The sequence below is a fragment of the Remersonia thermophila genome, chromosome 6 (genome assembly GCF_042764415.1).
Source record: "Remersonia thermophila strain ATCC 22073 chromosome 6, whole genome shotgun sequence".
Taxonomy (NCBI): Eukaryota; Fungi; Ascomycota; class Sordariomycetes; order Sordariales; family Chaetomiaceae; genus Remersonia; species Remersonia thermophila.
The window spans coordinates 734,407-755,967 of record NC_092222.1 but is presented as its reverse complement, the minus strand read 5'-3'; the positions used below and the strand labels follow the sequence as shown (position 1 = coordinate 755,967).

The following is a 21,561-nucleotide window of genomic DNA, read 5'->3' as shown; positions in this document are numbered from 1 at the left end:
AACTATGTATTAGTTGTTGGAGAGATGAAGGTGTTGATGCCAGGTGGATGAACATGGATGTAAGATACGGTAAGGTTGCGTATGAACTGTGTGTACTGCGTACGCAGCGCATGTATGTATGGTAACACCCTGTGTACACATGGCTTTCTCCCGGGATCCAGGACTTGGCTGCATTCGTTTCCTGCCCCCTGGTCTCCCTGCTCTCGCTTTTGTCTTGTCACCCAAAAAAAAACATGACCGCCCGGCAGAATCACGGCTCCAAAGAAGCGCCCCACGTCAACACGCCTTGATCGGCCGGCTCCATCTCCATCAACGAAACAACCAACGCACCATCGGTCGCCTGGCTGCCATTGTGCCCTTGCCATGCGTCACGATGCCGCGACTCCTCCGCCGCCGCCGCTATCTGGCGTGCTTCTACTGCGGCGGCAAGACGTCGACCCTCTACGATGGGCAAACGCGCCGCTTCAACTGCCCCTTTTGCGAGGCTACCAATTATCTCGATGAGGTGCGAACCACCCAACACCAGCCTATGCATGGCCTTGCTTTTGCTTTCCCTGAGCCCTCTTCTAACCTTGGGTGTTTTTTTTTTTTTTTTTTTTTCCCGCATAGAATGGCGAAATCACCGATCCTCCCGTCGCCACAGAAAAGGAGGCCACCCCACGCCGCCCTGCCGTCGCCGCCGCCGCCGCCGAGCGCCCTGTCGCCCGTCCCGCCTCGACGCCCGAGCGGCCCAGCAGCAATGTCTTCTGCTCAACATGCCTCAAGAATCAGCATCTCCTCACCTCCTCCCTCGCCCAGTATCTCCCCGATCCCGACGACCCCGAGTATGAGGCGCGCGAGCGTGGCCTCCCTCGCTATCGCAAGCTCCTGGAGCGCATCTACCCCCAGATCTGCCCGGACTGCGAGCCCAAGGTCCGTCGCCGCCTCGACCAGGCCGCCTACACCGCAAAGACGGACCTCCTGCGTCGCATGCTGGACCGGACCGCCCAGGAGCGCAAGTCGGACACATCGCGCCGCATCCAAAAGTTCGACACGGTCGGACGGCGGCTGTGGGTCGCCGCCAACGTGTCGCAGCTGTCCTGGCAGCTGATCGTCGTCGCCGACCTCGTCACCTTGTACGCCGCCTTGTTCGACGTGGGCCGCGCTTCCTATACCTCGCATCTCCTTCGCGTGCTCGAGTGGCTCTCCCCGCTGTCACGACTCGGCTCGACCCACCGCCTGCTTGATCTCAGCATTCTCGCGACCGTCCTCGGCGTCTGGTGGAACCCGCGCTTCTCTCACGTGGCGCGCGGCCTATCCAAGCACATCAGGGGGCTTTGGACGTGGTGGCTCCTTCAGTTCGTCTCCCTCGTCCTGCGCGTCGGCATGCGCAAGATGGACCTGGCCAGGTTCGATCCCGTGCGCTTCGGCACGCAAATGACCGGGCACGCGGCGTTTGGCGCGCTATGTCTTTTTGTAAGCCTCCTCGAGGACCTGTCTTTTTCTTCTCGCGCTGACCGTGCCAGCTCTTCGTCGTCGGCCCGCGCGTCGTCCAGCCAAACGCGGCACCTCTCATCGGCAAGGCTCCGCCGCCGCCGCCGTCGCCGCCGCCGCAGCCAGGCGACTCCCCGGACTCCTCCCCCGACCAAATCAAATCCATCGCCGACCTCCTCAACGACATCTCCAACAACCCGACGCCCGCATCGCCGCCCTCCCCCTCCACCTCCGTCGGCGGCGTCTCGCCCGTCATCCTTCGCACCGCCCGCAAATCCCTTCCCATGGGTCACATTCACCGCCAAGACATGGAAACCTTCAACACGAACCTCTCCAGGATGGGCACCCTCCACCTCGAACCGTCCTCTTCCTCTTCCTCGGGCGCCATCGGCTCCGCCGCCGCCGCCCACGACGACGCCGACGCCATGGACTGGACCCCGACCTACGCCCACACGTCGGGCTTCTCCGCCGCGTTGCAGTCCCCTTACCGCGCCTTCAACACCCGCGGCCAGCGCGAGGGCGAGCGCTTCAACGCCGCCCCCACCGAACCCAACCGCGGCGTGTTTTGGTACCGCGTGCCCCCCGCCCCGACCACCCCGGCGCAGCGCGTCTTCAACCCGCCGAACCAGCCGGGGAGGCTGAGGCCGAGCCCGCTCTCCAAGACGGCCAGCCCCACGGGCGGCGGCGCAAGCACCTGGACGCCGGAGCAGGGGATCAGGTTTGGCGGAGCAGGAGAAGGAGCACGAGGGGGAGGCCCTGCGGGCTGGGCCCGCCCCCAGCCCAAGCCGGCGCACCTCGACGTGACGTTTGCGCCGCCCAGGATCTGGCCTGAGACGTTGCTCCCGGACCGGGTGGAGAAGGACCCGAGGACGGAACTCGTGAGCTCGTTCAGCCAGGGGTTCAAGCTGGAGGATGACTGGGAGGAGGGCGACGGGCAAGGAGGGAACCGTGGCGGGGAAGGGGGCCAGCAAGGCGGCGCGGGGTGGCTAGGCAAGATTGTTCCCTGGTTTGGCGGTTGAGCAGAGGCGGCGAGGTGCTTTTCTTTTTTTTTTTTTTCTTCTTTTTTTTAGCTATATGGACAAGGTGACGAGGGCGCATTGTGTTGGTGTACTACTTCCTATCCTACGTATCGATGGTATCGCGACTGCGGGTTGGGTTCAGGTCCAGGGCATCAGGATCAGGATCAGGGTCAGAGCTTGGGTCGGCTTGGTTTCTGGGCTAGGGCGTGTTGTTTCTGAGAATCCGGGCCTGCGACATGGAGGGATTCTTGGGATGTTCTTAGACGCCGTGTTTTTTTTTTTTTTTTTTTTTTTTTTCTGGAGGGGAGGGGGGGTAGGCTGTGTGTGTGTGTGTGTGTGTGTGTGCGTGTGTTCTTCGCCTGGGTTGCGCGGCTCCCCATCGTGAAGAGGCTTGTACTACTACTACTACCACTACTACAACAACAATCAATTACTATATACCCTTATCATCGGCGTCTCCTGGTGTAACTTGGCGCCCCTCGGTTCAGCCCATGCGCTCTGTATCATGGTCAATAGGACGGGTGGGAAGTGGGTGGCGCCGGCGCCGGTGGTGGTGGTGGTCATGTTACCCGAACGGAGGGTTTGTGGTGCTAAAATGGACAGTTATCCAGCCCACCCTGAATGCATGAATGGTTGTGGCGTCTTTATATATATAGTCGGGTGGCGTTGCTGGTATTCCTCTCCACGTACTTCTCTCAGTCCATTCCACTTCGAACCGCGCAGCGACGACGTCTTGCCCCACGGACGGACGCACGCACTCCTCGTAACGCTAGACTGCGCACACTTTCAACGGGGGTATATTTCTGTGGCATGCAACGCCAGACAACAAGCAACAAAAAAAAAAGCACAGAGACCAAGACTGCCACTGCTCTACCAAGACTCTCCCCTCTCCATGTCGACTCCGATCCTTCAAAACAGCCCCCACTGGTCTTGTCCCATTCACCTCTTCTAGCACTCTCCCACTCTCCACCGCCGCGGCTTTGGCAGAGTTGACATCGTCCGGTGAGGGATATGGCCTCTTGAACGGGTCAGGACCGCCGCCATCACCTTCCGCAACAAAGCCACCACCGTGCCACCCTTGTGCCTTTACACCGCACACAGCAGGCGGAAAATATATCAGGTTGGCGGTTTCCCACAGGCCGTGGTTGACTTGGCTTGCCTGCCCAGGTCGGGTCGGAGTGGTCCCCGGCGGAGTAGAGAAGACGGCGGCCGGGCTCTGGAGACGACGGGGGGGGGGGGACGGGGCGGGGACCGGCGCATTGCGATTGTGTGTTGGTCCACCGTTGTACTCCCAATCACCACGGCATTCGAATCGCCTTTGGCCTTCGGGTTTACTGTGGCCATTCTGCGTAGACCAAGGGAGGGGGGGGGTTGCTCGGCCTTGGCTTTCTCCCGGTAGGCGGCCTAGCTGTGGTATGCTGTGGCGTGTGCGCCTAGGCTCGATTCGTATACCCCGCAAGGCTGGTGAGAGAGGGTCCAAAAGAAGTCGATGATGGCGCTGAGGCGGTGGCGGTGACGTTGATAAGAGAAAAGGAGGGGGGGGGGGGGGGGGCGTGATCCAAAGCGGCATGAGACTTCAAAGCCGGCCGGCTGTTGAGATATACGCCTTGAAATTCGGCCCTCAAAAGTGGATTGAAAGTTGGGATCTCAACGCTCGCCGTTGGGCTGGACGATAGTGCGCCAACCCCGCCTTGGTTGGGTCCTTTGCTAATTCCCCTGAAACCGCCGCCCCGGTACCTACGTACTCTTCAGCTCAAGGAGATCGGGTTTTCCCTCACCCCGCCCCACGACAATCAATAGACGACGGACGACGACGACGTGCAGCAAGCTGGCCGCCCCCGCCCCATCATCACTTGACCTTGCTCATAATCGTCTCGGGCCCGCGCACCACGTCCATCTGGGCGGCCCGGGCCTTGACGGCGTTGAGCATGCTCCGCTCAAAGTCGTCGCGGGACCGCAGCACGGCCTCGACCCAGGTGATCTGCAGGTCCCAGTAGGCCGTCTTGAAGGCGGCAAACGTGTCCGGGATGGCCTCCTTCTCGACCGACAGCAGCTGCAGGAACGGCTCCGTGACGCGCCACGTCTCCTTGATGGAGGTACCGACGGACGGGTGCAGGGTGTTGAAGAAGTCAAAGGCCGTCTTGAGGTCGTCAAAGATCTTGTCCTGGAAGGGGTCGCTGCGGCGGAACTTGGCGCCCTTGTTGCGCACGGCCGACAGGTAGCGCACGAGCAGCTCGTCGGCGACGATCTCGATGAAGATGTCGACCAGCGAGTGGTGCAGGACCTGGCGGTAGTCGCCGACGTACTCCTCAAAGGTGGCGATCATGCGGGCCATGTGCGTGGTCTGGTACCAGCGGGGGGTGAAGAAGTCGGGCATGACCGTCTTGAAGTCGACGGCGAAGACGAGCTGGGCGAACTTGGTGATGCACCAGGTGCTGAGGTCGAGGTAGCCGTCGCGCAGGGCGTTGACCTCGGCCTCGGCGCGGGCGGCGTACTGCGGGGTGACCATCGGGGCGAACTTGCGCTGGAAGTCGGTGAGGTAGGCGACGCGGCCCTCGTCCTCGTTGTCGTCGATGCAGGCGATCTGGTCGTTGGCCGTGGCGACGAGCCAGTCCTGCAGGGGCTGGAAGCCCTCGAGGTCGGGCACCTTGCCGGCCTCGTAGCGGGCGGCCTCGTCCTCGAGCATCTTTTGCCACGACTGCTGGCGCTGGCGCAGGCGCTGAAACATGGCGTCGACGACGCCCTCGGCCACGTCGGCGCGCTTCGAGTTGGCGGCGGCGTCGAGCTGGCCGCGCAGCATGCGCCACAGGTCGACCAGGTTCTTGGTGCGGAAGTAGCCGTACTCGTCCTGGTCCAGGTTGCCGCCCTCGGCGCCACGGTCCGCAAAGTCCTTGGTCTCCTGGGCCCAGATGCGGCCGATCCACTCGTCGAGGAACTTGATGATGAGGGCGCGGAAGTCGCGGACGAGCTCGGCCTCGCGGTTGTCGATGACGTGGGGCGTCAGGTCCTCCTGGCGGAAGCCGAGCTTGTTCATCTTGCGGTAGTACTTGTCGGGCCAGCCGACGATCTCGAGGGTGTGGGCGGAGCTCGTGGCGGGGTCGTCGACGATGCCGACGAGGAAGTCGTGCATCATGGTGTGGTAGATGTCGGCCCAGGTGCGGAGGATGCGCCACTTCTTGGGCATGAGCTGCACCATGCCGAGGCGGACCGTGTTGAGGTCGTTGAAGTACCAGCGCAGGCTCTTTTCGAGCTGCTCCGGGTCGGCGAGGAACTCGTCGCGCGTCTGCTCGAACTGGGGCTCGGCGATGGCCTTGATGCAGGCGAGGAACTTGTCCTTGTAGCCGCGCACCGTCTTGGCGCCGTCCGTGATGCTCTGGAAGCGGACCGCCATCTCCTTGTGGTCGCGCAGGGCCTCCTGCAGGGCGAGGACGCGCTGGTCGCTCTTCTCCTCGGCCTCGATGATGAGGGCGAAGCGCACGACGAGGCTCGTGTTGTCGGCCACGACCAGGTTGATGAGGCTGCGGGCGATGAGGTTGATGTGCTCGTCGAACCACTCGATGGCCTGGCCGAGGCGCTCAAAGTAGTCCTCGAGGGTCGACTGCAGGCCCGGGTCGTCGGCGCGCTGGATCTGCTCCATGGCGTCGTCGCGTATGTTGCGCAGCTGGGTCAGCTCGTAGTGGACGGCCAGCAGGTTGGGCATGTTCTCGGCGTCCTCGTCGTCCTGGCGCAGCATCTCGAGCACGCCGTTGAGGCGGTCGTTGAAGGTCTCGAGGTTCCGCCGCATGGCCTCGACGGCGCCAAAGTTTCGGTGCGCCTGCGACACGAGGTTGATGGTGGCAAAGTCGTTGATCATGGTCTGCGACTCGGAGCATATCTTGTCGATCTTGATCATCTCCTCCTTGATCTGCTGCACCGTCTTTTGGCCGTCGGCGAGCCCGGACATGCCGGACTGCGTGGTTTCGAGCTGTTCGCGCAGGCCGGCGCGCAGTTGCGAGTCGACGGCCGCCTTCTTGCGGGCAAACTCGGCCTTGAGAGCCGAGATCTTGTCGAGGTCATCGGGATGCCGCAGCAGCTCCGCCAGCTTGACCGGCGGCACATCCATCTTGGGCGGTACCGAGTCCGATCAGACCATGTCGTGAGGAGGAGGTTGTCGGGGAAGGGGGGAGGGGGGGTGGTGAGACAGCCCGCACACGCCGTTCCTGACGGTGGTGGTGGTGGTGGTGAGGGGAAATTAACCGTGGTAGGTGGTGTTGTGGGTGAGGAGGAAGTAGAGAGTAGAGAGGCCCAGATAGTGGATGGTGAGGGGCGGATTTGGTTGTTGTCGGTGTTGCAGGGACGCGACAGGGGGGGAGCTATCACCGCTGAGCCCAAACTGCCCGCTAGAAACCGCCACACCACGGGCTGCACCAAACCAAAAGCCAGGCAAGGGGCCCCACCCACCGCTCAACCACGCAGCACAGGGCAGCGGCAAGAACTCACATGTCAACGTCATCAACGGTTCTGCTCTGCTCAGAAGGTCCTATTCATCCCCCCCCCCCGGTTTTATCCATGGGTACCGACCGGGAACCAAGGTCAATTCCCGTCATGCGTCTTGATTGCTACAGCTGTTGGATTCCTGGTGAAACGGAATGAACGCTCGCCCACCCGGGACGACGTCTTCTTGCTCGACGGGGGATTCGGTCTGAATCTCACTCACAAGAGATGACAAAACGTGAGCTTCGGCAGCCGATCAAGACTCTCGAGGCTTCGCATTCAACCTCATCCAATGCATCGCCATGATCGCAGAGAGTTCAGGGAGGCACACATGTCACAGAGCCAATGTACGTACCCCGGATGCAGGCCATTCGAGAGCCAACATGGCCGCTCTCAGTCGCCACCAAAGCACGCAACCCAAGAGGTTCGGTCCAAGGACCCGGCGCGAGCCCAAGGAATCAATCCGTCTGGATGTTCACTTCTATGCATTCCCTCTCCCATGTCCTGTCTCGCAACGATATACATAGGTCCGGGCAAGGCGGCTCCGGCTCCCGTAGGCCGTCCATCCGGCCGCCAGCTCGTCCTCTTTTTTTTTTTTTTTTTCTTTTTTTCGCTCAAGAGACCATATATCCCCCCCCCCCAACACCTCCCACCACCCATGTCACCCCAACCCGAACGGCATCGCGCATGTGCTCGATGTGTTTACTTGGCGGGGTGGTACGTCTGCCAGACTGTAGGGAGGGGAAAAACACAAAAGTCAGTCCAGTTCCACGGCGCTCCCAGGGAGGCAAAAAAAAAAAAAAAACGTACTAGCGATGGCGAACGGCAGGTTGAACCCCACAAGGCAGTAGGTCCAGTACTTGATGGCAAAGCCCTTCTTGCGGGGGTTGAAGGGGATGTTGGACAGCGGGCCCTCCGGATAGTGGTAGGGGCTGGAGAGGCGGGCGGTGGTGGTGGTGAAGGCGCGGCGGGCGACGGCCTGGGCCGGGGCGCGGAGGGCGGCACGGGCGGGGACCATTGTGTCGTTGCTTTTGCGTCGGCGGTGATTCCTAGGCAAGGTGGGAGATGCGGTTAGCGAGGCAGGCAGGCAGGCAGGCAGGCAGGCAGGGCGAGCGTTGGCCGGCGGTCCTGTCGGGGTGTGGTGGACAGAAGGGGGGTGTTGGATCGGGAGCGGGATCGGGATCGGGATCAGGATGGGGAATCGGGGATCGCGGGATGGGGATCAATTGACGAATGGCCCGAGAAATCAACGTCGACGATGGGATGCAGGCGAGCGCTGAAACGGCCAGGAGAGACGACTCACCTGGGAAGCGGGGAGCTGGGAGATGGGCGGCCTTGGTCGCGCTGTGGGTGAAAGGTTGTGAGGTGAAATGATGAAGTTGTTTCCGGCGACGCCAAGCTGGGGAAGCTCGGATGGAGGAGCTCGGCGAAACCTGAAGTGGTGTGACTTTTCGCGCTTGAGGGGTTTGCCGGGTGTCGGTGCCAGGGTTAGGGTGTACCGTTGGTGCCCCACCCGCCTGGTCCCACTCGCTTTGGCGGGGCACACTGGAGACGCACGATGGAGCTTGGACGGCGCATGAGAAGGAATGCATGAATGGCTTGGTCAAAGCAAACTTCCAAGCTTCCGGCAACCGCCCTCAAACATCCCCAGGCATCGCTGCATCATGAAATAGAGAGGATTCGTTGCTGATCAATTTTCTTTTGGTGTTTTTTCCTTTTTTTTTTTAAAAAAAAAAAAGGAAACTCAATCGTTACCGTCATACGATCGACCGTCTGTCGCAAACCCAGCGACCCCCCCCCCATCCAACGCCTGGCCTGGCCTATCTCCCCTCATCATGCCCCTTCCCTCAGGCTTCCCTACCTCAGCGTCACCAGCTCCTCGGCGCTCGTCGGGTGAATGGCCACGCAGTTGTCAAAGTCGGCCTTGGTCGCGCCCATCTTGACGGCGACGCCGAACCCCTGCAGGATCTCTCCGCTCCCCAGCCCCAGGATGTGCAGCCCCACCACCTTCTCCTCGGGCCCGACGCACACCAGCTTGTACGCCGTGGGGCCCTTGTCCTTGGGGTCCATCATGGCGTAGTACATGGCCGTGAAGCTGGTCTTGTACACCTTGACCTGGTCCTTGCCGTACTTTTCGATCGCCTGCGGCTCCGTCAGACCGATGGAGCCCACCTCCGGGTGCGAGAACACCACGGACGGGATGTTTTCGTAGTCGAGCTTGGCCGTGCGGAACTGCTCCGGGCCGTACAGCCGCGCCGCCAGCCTCCGGCCCGCCGCGATCGCCACGGGCGTCAGCTCCACCCGCCCCGTCACGTCGCCCACCGCGTAGATGTTGTCGACGCTCGTGTTCTGGTACTCGTCCACCTTGATGTAGCCCTTGGCGTCCGTCGCGACGCCGGCCGCCTCCAGGCCCAAGCCGGCCGTCAGCGGCGTCCGGCCGACGGCCCAGATGAGGTGGTCCACGTCGGCCACCACCGCCTCCTCCTCCTTGCCCTCCGCGTCGGCGCCGCGCTGCTTGTACCGCAGCGTCAGCTTGCCCGTCGCCGGGTCCTTGTCCACGCGGGTCAGCTCGCTGCGCTTGTGCAGGTGCACGCCCAGCCGCTCGTACTCCTTGGTCACGCCCTCCTGGATCATGGGGTCGAACTGGCGGAGGAAGGTGTCGTAGCGGATGAAGAGGTGCGTCTCGACGCCGAGGGCGTTGAACATGCCCGCGAACTCGACCGCGATGTACCCGGCCCCGACGAGGGCGACGCGGCGGGGGAGGGTCTCGATGTCGAAGAAGCCGTCGCTGTCGGTGCCGAACTCGGCGCCCGGGATCGAAGGGGGGACCGTCGACTGGCCGCCGACGGCGATGAGGATCTTCTTGGCCGAGACGACCGTGCTGGTGCCGTCGTCCAGCGTGACCTCGACCTGGTTGCGCGAGATGAGGCGCGCCCAGCCGTGCACGTACTCGACCTTGTCGTTGGCCAGGTTGCGCTCGTAGATGCCGTTGAGGCGGGCCACGTAGGCGTCGCGCTTCTTCTTGAAGGTGGCCCAGTCGAAGGGCGCCGTTTCCTGCACGCTAAAGCCGTAGTCCTTCGCTTGGTGGATCGTCTCGGCGATGGCCGCGGCGTTGTAGGTGACCTTCTTCGGGACGCAGCTGGGGGTCTCCAGGTTAGTGAACGGTTCGTTGGCTAACCGTGCGCCGGCCGCCCTCCCCAACGCCATGGTTTTCGTACTCACCCAACGTTGACGCATGTCCCGCCTAGCCTCTTGCCTTCGATAACCATGGCCTTGGCCCCATAGCGAGCGCTGGCGGCGCGGGCGGACGCGAGGCCGCCGCTGCCGCCGCCGATAACGAGAAAGTCGGTTTCCTTGGAGATGGGCGCCATGGCGAGGGGTGTCTGCGAGAAGTGCCGGGAAAGGACCCTAAGACGGGAGGGGGATTGTGCGGACGAGGTCAAAGAACGCCTGGCAACGAGAGAAATGGGCAACATGGAGAGGAAGGGAAGTTCCCACAGGGAGCAGGCGCCGCCGCGGGGTTGTGAGGGGGCTGGCTGGTCTTAAGTATGTATGTACAATCATACAATTACAGATCAGCGGATGGTTGACAAATCCCAGGCCTTTTTGGGGGATCTGGTTCGACTCGGATCGGTGGGGTCGGCGCCTGCGGGTCTCCCGATCGCGCAAGAGATGCAGATTCCAAATCAGGACGAGCCCCAACGCCGAGCTGTGTCCGAAATGCGGGATTGTTGCTACAAAGCCCCGGCGGGAGAACCGTGGGAGAGCTGCCGCCTTGAAAGAGGCATTGACCTAGTCAGCAACGCACCTGTGTCCTACATGGAGAGGACCCGTGGATTACAAGCATGGGTGGGGTGGAAGAATCGCCGGATTCCCCCCGCCCTCCTCTTGGAACAGATGGTCCCGGGGCCATCTCAGGTTTCTCCTGACTGACGTTATCGGGATATCGACGCAGGAGGCTGGTTAGTAGCGTGGTATCCCCAGGAAAACCCCGACCTGCAGGCAGCAAGCAAGCAAGCAAGCAAGCAAGCAAGGTCGACGAGGGTACATTTATATATCTCACGCACAGTCGCAGGATGCAGCCATTCCTGCAACGTCACCTCAGCAAGCCGAGCTGCTGGATTCCACCAGAGACAGAGAGACAAATAGGTAGGCGTATCCAAGATGATCGCGATGTAGCTGGCGAGGTTGCTCCCGGACTTGCATTGTAGATCCCGGTCCAAAAAGTACCTATTCAAAAAAACGCCCAGACGCCGCCACCGCTCTCACTCCAAAGGAGATTTATACACCGGCAGGTTCAGATCGCCATCCACGACCCTGCCGCTCCCATCGTACGGCGTCTGCCACGTCTTTTGCCCCTGCCCCGGCTGTCCCTCCCACGCCTTCACAATCGCCGGCAGGACCGGCAGCCCGCTGGCGCCGATCAGCCGCGTGTTGGGCGGCGGGTACGGCAGCACCTTGTCCGTCGTGTTATGCAGCGCTCCCGGGTACGAGACCGAGTTGTTGACGCTCTTGGCGTTGTCCGGGTCGCGGTTACCCGCGTACCCCACCTTTTCGGCGACGAACTTGAACACGTTGGCGCCGACGTCGTACCGGCCGAGGTTGTGCAGCCCCCAGTTGGCCTCGAGGGTGGACAGGAAGCTGTAGTGGGTGTAGAAGGTGTCGTCGGTGGTCCCGCGCAGGGCGGGAGGAACCGCGCTCCCCAGCAAGAGGGTCACGATGTGGTTCGGCTGCGCGTAGTCTTCGGACTCGTCGTAGGTGAGCGCGATGAGGGTCGGCTCGTCAAACGCGCGGTCGGCGAGCAGAGGCTCGAGGAACTTGTGCGACCACTCGGTGGCAAACTCCAGGGTGGTGTTGTGACCGTCGTTCATCATGTTGGGAGTCAGGAAGGCGAACTGGGGCACTTGGCGGGCGGCGAAGGCGCGCTGGAAGGTGTCGAAGGAGTCGATTTGGAGGAGGCGCTCGCCGTGGTTGGTGATGCTGTCAAAGGAAACGAAGGGGCTTCGCGAGGGACGGTTAGCGGCAGGGAACGGGGGAACAAGAAAGAGCGCTTGCCAGGGAGAGAGAGAAAAAAAAAAAGCGTACTTGTGCTTCCTAACATAGTCCCAGCCATCGGTTCCGGTCGAACCATCGCTGTAGTTTCCCATGTAGCCGGGGCTGGGGATGTCCTCAAAGTAGCCGGCCCAGCTTATGTTCTTGTCCTCGAGGAGATCAACAATGGTGGCGACATTCTCGGGGATGCGCACCCAGTCGTCGTGGTTGTTGCCAAAGTAGTCACCGGCGATGGCGGCCAGGTAGTTGGGCTGGCTGGGATGTGTTTCGGCATAGCACCGGGTGAGCAGGATGCCATGGCGCTTCAGCTCGGCCATGTGCGAGTCGATGGCGACTTTGGCGTAATCCTGGAGGCGGTCGGTTGCGGGTCAGCGAGCTGCGCCGGAGCCCCAGGGGCACCTCGCAGGACAGGCCGGTGAGCACGTACCTGATTCTCGAGGAAAATCGTGATGAAGCGATCAAAGGCCTTGCCCTTGACAATGGGGGTCACGCCCGGCAGCGCGATGGGCGCCGGGACGGCGGGCACCAGGCCCGCCAGCCCCAGAAGGCTAGGGATGAACCACCGCATGGTGTGCTCTGGTCATCACGGCCTCGAGCGACGTCGAGGGTACGTGGAGATACGAGGGGCGGCGTCGAGAAGCCGGGAGGAGGACGGGTTCAGGAAGAACATGGCGTCTCCCAAGGGGCCCCGCAAGCCAACAAGGTGGCACAAAGAAAGACCAGGGACGGAACCGGAGACGCCAAGGCGGGTGAGACGCATGTCACAGCACCCATCTCCGCGCCGGGCCCCCGACCTTTTTTACGTTACGTACACTAGATGCCCCACCGAGGATCATTTGTTCCAGACCCTCCCCATCGGCGGCGCCCCTGACCAACACCCTCAGAGGCACCTTGAAGTCGTGGCATGAAATGTCCCGGGGGTGCCAGCAGCGTCGCACCCCACTCGACATGACAGCTAGCACAAGCCGTTCAGTTAAGCCTCGTACTCCCAGGTCCCCAAAGGCTCCCTGGTCGCGTCCAGTGGGAAGAGCCGGGCCCAAGCGCGTCCGCAAATTCGGTGACACAATGGCGGCTCCGGCGTGAGATCGACCCCGCGAACTTTGGTCCGGCGCCCATGTCCCGATTTCCGTCCTGGCCGTCCTCGACTCGAAGCTTGAGCCGAGACGACGCGCCTGGCGAGGAGGAGGAGGGCTGGGTTTTCACGAAGCGGCTTCCAGGAAAGAAGCTCAACGTCGCCGGACCCAAGGATGAGCAAAGATGCGCGGGCCAAGACGCTCGGGCACAGTTCCGATCGTATGTGCAGCCGTTGCAGAGCATCCGCCCCGATGACACCGCTTTACTCCGTAGATCGGGTCATGCTCCGGGGCGTCCAGCCTAGGACCACGGGATAGACAACCCGACTACAGAGTACCTGCGGCCCATTGTTCTTCAATCGCCGAAGTCCATGGCCTGCTCGCTGCGTCTGTCAAGAACTCGCCACGGCCTGACGGGTGTGTTGCAAAATAAAGGCAGCTCGCTGCCAGATGCCCACGATGCTTGGAGAACATCACAGGTTTTCTCGACGGGGAAATGGCAAGGGTTTGGCCGGCATGGCGGGAGTGCCGAAAGGAGGCCCCATACTGCGTACACAGCATGGCTCGAGGAAGTCAGCTCTGGTAAAAGGGAAGGTTCTGCAGGAGGTCACGACAAAATACTGACAGGACTCGAGATGTGCTTGAATATGCGTCCAGCGGGGCGGTCGCAGAATGTACAGTGCGGTCATCTTGGTTTTGCTGTTCTTCTGACTGTGCTGAGAATCTTGGTTGACCTCCCTCGCCTGCCAAATCCTCCCGCGGCAGGCGACCTGCAGACCGGAGTGAGCATTCCTCAAGCTTGCCTTGCCCGCCTGAGAATGCCTCTTCACTCATACCCGACGCATCAACTCATTGGCCATTCCCTGCAATCCATCAGCTCCGTGAAACCTGTTCGAACCCCTCTCGCATCAATCATTCGAGCATGAGCATGCGCTGGCTCGGTGGTTGCCTGACGGTACCGGAGTTAACTAGAACCCAGCGCGGCGGAACCCTGGCCACGGCCTCTGCCAACCCTCGGCGACCGCTCGGAACTCCGAGCCCGGCAGCGTCTCAGAAAAATCCATCACCCAAGGCGACATGCAGTCAGCGTTGCCGTGACTCTTCCTGAAATCTCTGGCATTCATGTTCGGCATGACTCCTTTTGAGACCGGATTGTGGTCTTGTTTCTAGACACTGACCTGTGTGTTCTAGCCGGCAGCAAGCTTCGTCGACGTTGAGACAGACAGACGAGGCTGCCAGGGGGGTTCAAGCTTGTTTCGTTCCATGGCGCCGGTACCATTGCGGGGTGCATCTAGGACTTCTACTGCCTATCAGATCGATTGATAACTCCTCTCGGCGTCTAAGCTCTCCCACCCTTATCCTTATTGCCGACGGTGGCGTGCTCAGTCAATCGGCTGGTCCCGCTTCCGCCTTGTCTCGCCGATAGCTCCGTCCGAACATCATGTCGGAGCCGAGCGAGCGGAGCCGCAGCCGTAGCGACAGCCCCGGCGCTCCCGAGTCGCACCACGACGGAGAGGGCCGTCCTCCCCCGCGCAAGCGCCAGCGCGTGAGGCTGTCCTGCCTCGAGTGCCGCCGTCGCAAGCTGTCGTGCGACCGGGAGTTCCCCTGCTCCCGCTGCCTTCAGTCGGGAACTCCTGAGCGGTGCGAGTATGAAACCCGCCCGGGCCTGGCTCCTCCCAACAAGCTCGGCCTGCCCCCCACCGCCCTGGCGGGCCTGGAGGCTCACCTCTCGCTGCCGAGCACCGGCGGCGAATCGCCCTTCTTCCGCCGCGATGCCAGGGAGTCGGACCGCATCCGCCGCCTCGAGCTCGAGGTCGCTCAGCTCAAGAGCCTCCTGATCAAGCAGCAGCAGGCCTCGCTCGACGGCAGCACCATCCGCGAACGCTCCCCTCCGCCGCCGGACCGTGACAGGCCCGACGCCGAGCCCGGTCGCGAGCTGGTGCCCCCTCCTTTCCTGCAGACCCAGGACACGTGCGCCGAGCGCGAGGAGCTGCGCTTCTTCCGCGGCAAGGAATTCAAGACGCGTTACTTTGGGCCTCACAGCGCGTTCCTGGCCTTTCAGGAGGTAACGTCGCACTCTGCCGTTCCCCTCCCCCCCCGGGCAGCCTGCTGATCCTGTCTCTCCAGCTCACCGGGCTCTGCCCCTTCATGAAGGAGACGTCGGAAGAATGGCTTCGACCTCTCCATATCCAACGCACCAAGGACCGCCGAAGGGGCGCCGAGGAGCGGGAGCGCCGGTTCCGGGAGCCCGACACGGACCTTGAGGCGCTGCTCCCCTCGCGGGAGGAGACGGACCACCTCGTCAACGTCTACCTGGACCAGTTCGAGCAGGTCCACCGCATCCTGCACATCCCCAGCTTCCGCCGCGGCTACGCCAAGTTCTGGCTTCCCGGCGAGGCTCGGAGCGCCGCTTTTACGGCGCTGGTGCTTGCCATCATGGGTGTCTCGAGCTGCCTCGCCGCCCAGCTGCCCCACAAGTTCGAGAAGATGGTGTCCCAGTCGCGATCCCACTCCGCCGCCATCCGTTGGGTCGAAGCCGTCGACGCGTGGCAGGAGCGCCAAAGCCAGAAGCACCGTCGGCTCATCCACTACCAGATCGCTTGTCTCGTCTACCTGGCGAAGCGGGTCAACACCGTGAAGAAGAAGCGCTTCTGGAAGAACGCCGGCGCCATGACCCAGGATGCCATCTCGGTGGGATTGCACCGGGAGCCGAGCATCATGTCGGACAAGATCTCCGTCTTCAACCAGGAGATGCGCCGTCGCCTCTGGGCCACCATCCAGACCTACGACCTGCAGGCGTCCTTCGACCACGGCCTGCCCTCCATCCTCTGCTCGCTGCACTACGATGCCGACCCGCCCCGGAACATCGACGATGACGAGTTCGACGAGGACACCAAGGAGCTGCCCCCGTCGCGCCCTGCCAACGAATACACCTTCTCGTCGTATCAGCACATCAGCCGCCGCAGCCTGCCGCTCCGCCTGGAGCTGAGCCGCGTGCTCACGGGCCCGCCCGAGGAGCTCGACTACGATCGCGTCATCCGCTACACCAACGAGATCAGCCAGGAGATCGACTCCCTGCCGTCGTGGGATGTGAGCGGAAACGTCAACGGCAGCTCCGGCGGATCCGGCCAAGGCTCCGAAGCCGTCGCCAAGAAGCCCCTCCTCGCCTACACGCTCCTCCACATCCAGCTCCGCCAGTACATCATCCCCCTCCACCAGCCCTTCCTTCGCCTGCGCAAAGCCAACTCCAAATACCAATACTCGGAAATCATCTACTACAACGCCGCCCGCGACATGGTGCTCCTGCACGACCGCCTCGCGCAGCAAGGGATCCGCACCCTCAACTTCCTCCGCGAAGACAGCCTGACCCTCGCCATCAACCTTGCCAGCGTCACCATGCTCCAGCCCCGCGGCAGCACCAACATGATCATGATCAACTCCCAGCACACGCTCCAGCTGCTCGAAAAGTGCCTCGCCATGAAGGAGGACCGCATCCTCCGCTGCGGCAACAACGAGCCCTGGGGGTACAGCATCCTCTGCGCCGCGTTTGGGCTTCTGGAGGCGCACCTCGGGATCAAGACGCCCGAGGCGGCCAAGGCGGCGAGCGCGGAACGGTTCGTCGCGCTGCACTGGAAGCTGCTCGTGGGACAGGATCCGCCGGCGGGGAGCCAGCAGAGCGTCGTGGCGGCGGTGGGGGCGGCCATGGCGGCCGCGGGCGGGTGCTGTGCGAGCGAGCAGGGAAGGGGAGGAGCGGCGGGACCGCTTCCTCCTCCTCCTCCGTCGAGCGCAGGTGGTGGTGGTGGTGGTGGCAGCAGCGGCGGCAGCGGCGGGGGTGGTGGTGGGTATGCTACGGGACAGAACCCGCCGCCGTCGTCGATCGAGTCATTTGTACGGAGCAAGGTGGGATTTTCTTGTGATTTCGTTTGCGAGAAGCGTGCTTGCTAACGTTGGTTCGTGTGCGTGTCTGCAACAGTCCGTTACGCCATTCCCGCCGTCGTCGCAGCAAGGTGCCGGACAGCAAGTCGAGGTTCCAGGTACCCCGTGGTGGTTGCCCAACTCGGGCGATGCATCGGGGATCCCACAGGTTCGTTTTCCAGAGTTGTCTTCTTCGAAACGATGGTCGCTAACGGGTCCAGCTTCAGTTGCCCTTGAACGCGGAGTTTAGCCTGGAGACGCTGGGGTACAACCTCAATGAGCTCTGGGGGAGTGGGACGTTTGACTGGGATGCCATGATTACATGATGATTGAGGAGCGAGGCGCTCCTGTGAAAGGGAAAAATAACAAACGGTTTTGTGTCCGAGTTCGCACATATCCACTCAACTATATACTTTTGGGAACAGGTATCACGAGCTGGGAATTTGGGAAATATATCCAAAGCAAAAGGTTTCTCAGGAGTCTCTGGGGGGTTGAGAATATAGTATAGATAGCAGTCAACGGCGGCGGAAGGTCGTTGTTGCTATCAACGGATTCAAGTAATTCAAGATATCAATGGCAAGTTGGACTGGTTAGGTCTCAAGAAGATGACAAAGAGACAGGGTAACACCTCCTCTCTGCGACATTCAACGACGCTATGATGACCGGCAGAGGTAATTTGGAATCGCATGGCGAGAGGTTCGACAGGACAAGACAAGATTGCGGGAACCAAGGCGATTTGGGGTTGAGGTTCCCGTGTTCTTGCCCGGACGACATGGAACCACAACTTCTTATCGGGGAGAGACGTTACAGGATTGGATGTTGATTTGCGAGGCTTTATGTCTTTGTACTCGGAAACTCAGCCCAACTTATAAATAGCGTATCTGGCAGAAACCGGTACATACGGCCATACCCACAAGAAAGCACGGGATCCCGTCCGCTCTCCCCTAGTTAAGCTTGTGAGGGCTCGAGTAGTAGTTGGGTCGGTGACGACCAGCGAATGCCGGGTGCTGTATGCTTTTTTTCTTCCTCTTTTTGCCTCGGACAAGCCGTTCAACATCATTTGATACAACTCCATAAACAGCGGGCATCCAAGGTTGGACGGTGTAGGTCAATCTCAGTCGCCCTCGCCCTAGCGAGGGCACTTTGTACCTACCACTGGAACACAAGATTCGTCCCGGCCGCGCGAGCATTGGAACCTTGATGTCCGGGCCTTGACGAACCAAGTGGCCCCGCCGCGGCTCCGAGGCCCCCCCTGCCGTCTTGGCACTTGAGCTCAATCCCAACCTCAACCCAGGGCGCTCACTGAAACTCGAAATCGCAGCAGCTCTCACGGAAACGAATCAACCACACGAACCAAACCAAACCAATTTGTCTGCGACGACCACACCAAGAAACCAGCCCATCAGCTTCTTGTTCTTCAACTCCAAATCCTCAAAAAAAACATCGTCACAATGGCCGACCAAATCCCTCCCGCCCAAAAGGCACGCACCTTGGAGCACATGAACAAGGACCACCGCCCCAGCCTGCGTCACATGCTCCTCGCCCTCCCGGCGTCGCACATCACCCCGCCCGCGCCGAAGCAGTGGGCGTCGCAAGCCAAGGCCGCGACGGCGGCTGTCAAGGCCGCCGACCACGACGACGACCCAATCATGGAGGACATGGACCTCTCCGGCTTCACCGTGCGCATCCCGTCCACCGGCACGGCCCACCTCGTCCGGTTCGACCCGCCGCTGGACAGCTGGGGGGAGCGGAGGGAGAGGCTGGTCGCCATGGCCAAGGAGTCGGCCGCCGCGCTGGGCGTGGCCCTCGAGCACGAGGGCGAGCCGAGCGGGCCGGGCGCCAACGCCGCGCGGGACGAGGGGGACGTCGTTGTCGTCAACGAGTACATGCCCCCGCGCGTCCCCTACGACGCGGCCGTCTTCCTGGCCGTGCTCTTCTACTACTTTGCCTTCCTTCTCGTCCGGGCCGGGGCGTTTGCGTCCGAGGACGCGCTCGCGGCGCAGGTGGTGAGCGCGGCGCGGTTCCCGGGCGGGGTGGACGGGTTCGTGTGGCTGGTCAACGCCATCTTCGTGCCCGTGCTGGGGATCCACGTGGCGGAGACGTGGTGGTTGGAGCGCACGCGGCTGCGCAGGTTTGGCGTCAGCGGGAAGGTGTGGTGGCTGTGGGCCGGGAGCTGCTTCATTGAGGGGGCCATGGCGTTTAAGAGGTTTGATATTGTGGTGGAGAGGCTGCGGAAGGAGGGGAAGAAGGAGCGGTGAGATGGGAAGAGTAACGGTCGGTCGGTGGTGTCCACCTCCCTCCCGGGCGAGCCATGGTGCCGGTCCGGACACCAGGTGTGTAGGAGAGAGTGTGTTGGACCCATGATACGTCGTTCGGTCCAGTGCTGGTATAGTACCTCGGTACCTATAAAATAACTACCTTGCCAACTGTCGGAGCTTTCTTGGGGGATTCAACAGGGTGCTTTGAGATGCTTTCAGACCGCGGGGACGAGAGTAAAGAAAATGATGAAGAAAAAAACAAGACCGATGAAGACCCATGATGATAACACCCAAAAAATCGAGAACACCGAAATCCCAAGCAAAAGAAAGAAGTCTGCCATGAAAGGCATGGAGGAGTTTGCCCAGTAACAGGATTGAACTGTTGACCTTCGCATTACTCAATACGGGGGTTAACCGGTATTAGTACGACGCTCTAACCAGCTGAGCTAACCGGGCGGAGAAACTTGTTGTGACGGGCCCGCAAGGATGGAATTGATCAAGGCGAGCCAGAAGAGGGAGGATTCCGGCCCCACCCCGTGACACTCGCAGGGCCCGGGGGCATTCCAACGCCGACCTACACTGTAGTCTCATGCACCCTCGCTCAGCCGCCGTGAAACAAGGAAATCTCCAGAAATGGCACCCCCTCGCCCACCCAAACCAAAACAAAAAAAGACAAACGCCAACCCAATCCAGTCCGCTGTCCACAGATGGCTCGAAACACTCCCGCCGGCCCTTCTCGCCCAAGTCGCCGCAACAACACCACTGGCGGTTGACCCCGCAGGGCCATCAGCACCCGAAGCTTGCAACAATGGCGAGGACAACCACCATGTGACCACCGACGACGCCATCAGGCACTTCCTGTCCTCCCGCGCCCCGCGCCGATGGGTGGTCTACGAGCCCATGGTGCTCCTACCAACGGGCAGCTTCTCGTCGGCGCCGTGGCCGTCCCTGCTGGCGCTGGTTTCGCAGGAGCAGAAGGACGCCCTGTGGACGGCCATTCTCGCCAACCTCTCATCTGGCGGGCCAAGTTCCAACCAGCTCACGCACTTGGCCGTGAACGAGGGGATTCCGGCGTCCGTTCCTGCCGGTGGCGACGGCGGGGACGGCGGCTCGAAGCAAGCCGGTGCGGAGGGCCTCGAGGAGGAGAGCGGCCGTGTGGAAAGGGAGAATTACGTCCGCTCGCCGACCAACTTGAAGCCCCTCTACGGCGTCTTCGGCCCGGCCCAGCGACCACCGCTACCACCATCATCATCACCATCATCATCATCCGCCAGCACCGTCCCCACGGCGGCCGGCTTTGACAACCACCTCTGGGTCACGACCCGCCAAAACGGCCTCGTCCAGACTTGGTGCCCTTTGCACACCATGTTCAGCCGGGGCAACATCAAGGAGAAGGCCCGACTGCTCGCGTTTCACGACAACCGTCGCAACCTCAGCAGCAGCAGCAGCAGGAAAGCAGGACAGGGCGCAGCCGGTGCATCCAAGGCGGCATCCAAGACGGCCCCCCTCCGCGGCAAATGGGCCGTAGACCTCTACGCCGGCATCGGCTACTTCGTCTTCTCCTACGCGCGCCTCGGCCTGCGCGTGCTCTGCTGGGAGGTGAACCCGTGGAGCGTCGAGGGGCTGCGGCGCGGGGCCGAGGCGAACGGGTTTGGCGTGCGCGTCGTCGTGCCTTCTCGCGACAAAGACGGCGACGAGGACCCCAGCCTCGGCCTCGACCTCGGCGCCATGACCGAGCAGATCGTGGTGTTTCTCGAGGACAACCGGGCCGCGGCGCGGCGGGTGCGGGCGCTGAGGGAGCGGGCGGCGGGCGCGGGCGAGAAGGTGGAGGTGGTGCATGTCAACTGCGGGCTGCTGCCGACGAGCCGGCCGGTGTGGAAAGATGCGTGGGACATGGTGCTGGTCGGGGGTGGCGAGGATGGCGGGAGGGGAGAGAAGGAAGAGGAAGACGAGGGGGAGCAGGCCTGGCTGCATCTGCACGAGAACGTCGCTCAAGAGGACGTGGAGGGCCGCCAGGCCGAGGTGCAGCGCTTGGTGGACGCGTGGGGGCAGGAAGATGGGAGGAGGAGGAAATGTGGGAAAGCGGAGCATGTCGAGCTGGTCAAGACGTACGCGCCGGGGGTGTGGCATTGTGTGTTTGACGTGGTGGTGGCGAGGAGGGGCAAGGAGGAGAACAACACCGGACCGGGGGAGGTCCCCCCCGGAGCGGGCTAGGTAAGGCATACATAGATGCCGTCGAGCCATTAGCATTATCATTAGGTTGGTAGAACCTCGTATCTCGTGCGTGCATGCATGCAG

At 62.0% G+C, this 21,561-nt stretch overlaps 8 protein-coding genes and 1 non-coding gene across 9 annotated transcripts; 4 read left to right on the top strand and 5 right to left on the bottom strand.

Moving 5' to 3' along the window:
• Positions 1-373: 373 nt before the first annotated feature.
• Positions 374-2,492, top strand: VTJ83DRAFT_6384 (uncharacterized protein; the record flags this gene model as incomplete). Its single annotated transcript, XM_071013089.1, has 3 exons — positions 374-505; positions 610-1,455; positions 1,506-2,492. 3 exons carry the CDS (start codon positions 374-376, stop codon positions 2,490-2,492), a joined length of 1,965 nt encoding a protein of 654 aa, XP_070864011.1.
• A 1,849-nt stretch (positions 2,493-4,341) lies between these two features.
• On the bottom strand, positions 4,342-6,594 carry VTJ83DRAFT_6383 (uncharacterized protein; the record flags this gene model as incomplete). The annotated part of the gene is made up of 1 exon (XM_071013088.1): positions 4,342-6,594. One exon carries the CDS (start codon positions 6,592-6,594, stop codon positions 4,342-4,344), a length of 2,253 nt encoding a protein of 750 aa, XP_070864010.1.
• Positions 6,595-7,667: 1,073 nt separating this feature from the next.
• On the bottom strand, positions 7,668-7,983 carry VTJ83DRAFT_6382 (uncharacterized protein; the record flags this gene model as incomplete). Its single annotated transcript, XM_071013087.1, has 2 exons — positions 7,668-7,696; positions 7,776-7,983. The coding sequence occupies 2 exons, from the start codon at positions 7,981-7,983 to the stop codon at positions 7,668-7,670; spliced, it is 237 nt and encodes a 78-aa protein (XP_070864009.1).
• An 839-nt stretch (positions 7,984-8,822) lies between these two features.
• VTJ83DRAFT_6381 (uncharacterized protein) lies at positions 8,823-10,441 on the bottom strand (the record flags this gene model as incomplete). Its single annotated transcript, XM_071013086.1, has 2 exons — positions 8,823-10,104; positions 10,188-10,441. The coding sequence occupies 2 exons, from the start codon at positions 10,439-10,441 to the stop codon at positions 8,823-8,825; spliced, it is 1,536 nt and encodes a 511-aa protein (XP_070864008.1).
• Positions 10,442-11,230: 789 nt separating this feature from the next.
• VTJ83DRAFT_6380 (uncharacterized protein) lies at positions 11,231-12,585 on the bottom strand (the record flags this gene model as incomplete). The annotated part of the gene is made up of 3 exons (XM_071013085.1): positions 11,231-11,966; positions 12,051-12,364; positions 12,445-12,585. The coding sequence occupies 3 exons, from the start codon at positions 12,583-12,585 to the stop codon at positions 11,231-11,233; spliced, it is 1,191 nt and encodes a 396-aa protein (XP_070864007.1).
• Positions 12,586-14,531: 1,946 nt separating this feature from the next.
• Positions 14,532-17,331, top strand: VTJ83DRAFT_6379 (uncharacterized protein; the record flags this gene model as incomplete). Its single annotated transcript, XM_071013083.1, has 4 exons — positions 14,532-15,155; positions 15,218-16,990; positions 17,064-17,174; positions 17,233-17,331. 4 exons carry the CDS (start codon positions 14,532-14,534, stop codon positions 17,329-17,331), a joined length of 2,607 nt encoding a protein of 868 aa, XP_070864006.1.
• A 1,125-nt stretch (positions 17,332-18,456) lies between these two features.
• VTJ83DRAFT_6378 (uncharacterized protein) lies at positions 18,457-19,263 on the top strand (the record flags this gene model as incomplete). The annotated part of the gene is made up of 1 exon (XM_071013082.1): positions 18,457-19,263. One exon carries the CDS (start codon positions 18,457-18,459, stop codon positions 19,261-19,263), a length of 807 nt encoding a protein of 268 aa, XP_070864005.1.
• Positions 19,264-19,622: 359 nt separating this feature from the next.
• VTJ83DRAFT_t138 lies at positions 19,623-19,719 on the bottom strand. The gene has a single exon. It is a non-coding gene; the product is annotated as a tRNA-Ile (tRNA).
• A 177-nt stretch (positions 19,720-19,896) lies between these two features.
• Positions 19,897-21,477, top strand: VTJ83DRAFT_6377 (uncharacterized protein; the record flags this gene model as incomplete). The annotated part of the gene is made up of 1 exon (XM_071013081.1): positions 19,897-21,477. The coding sequence occupies one exon, from the start codon at positions 19,897-19,899 to the stop codon at positions 21,475-21,477; it is 1,581 nt and encodes a 526-aa protein (XP_070864004.1).
• Positions 21,478-21,561: the final 84 nt, after the last annotated feature.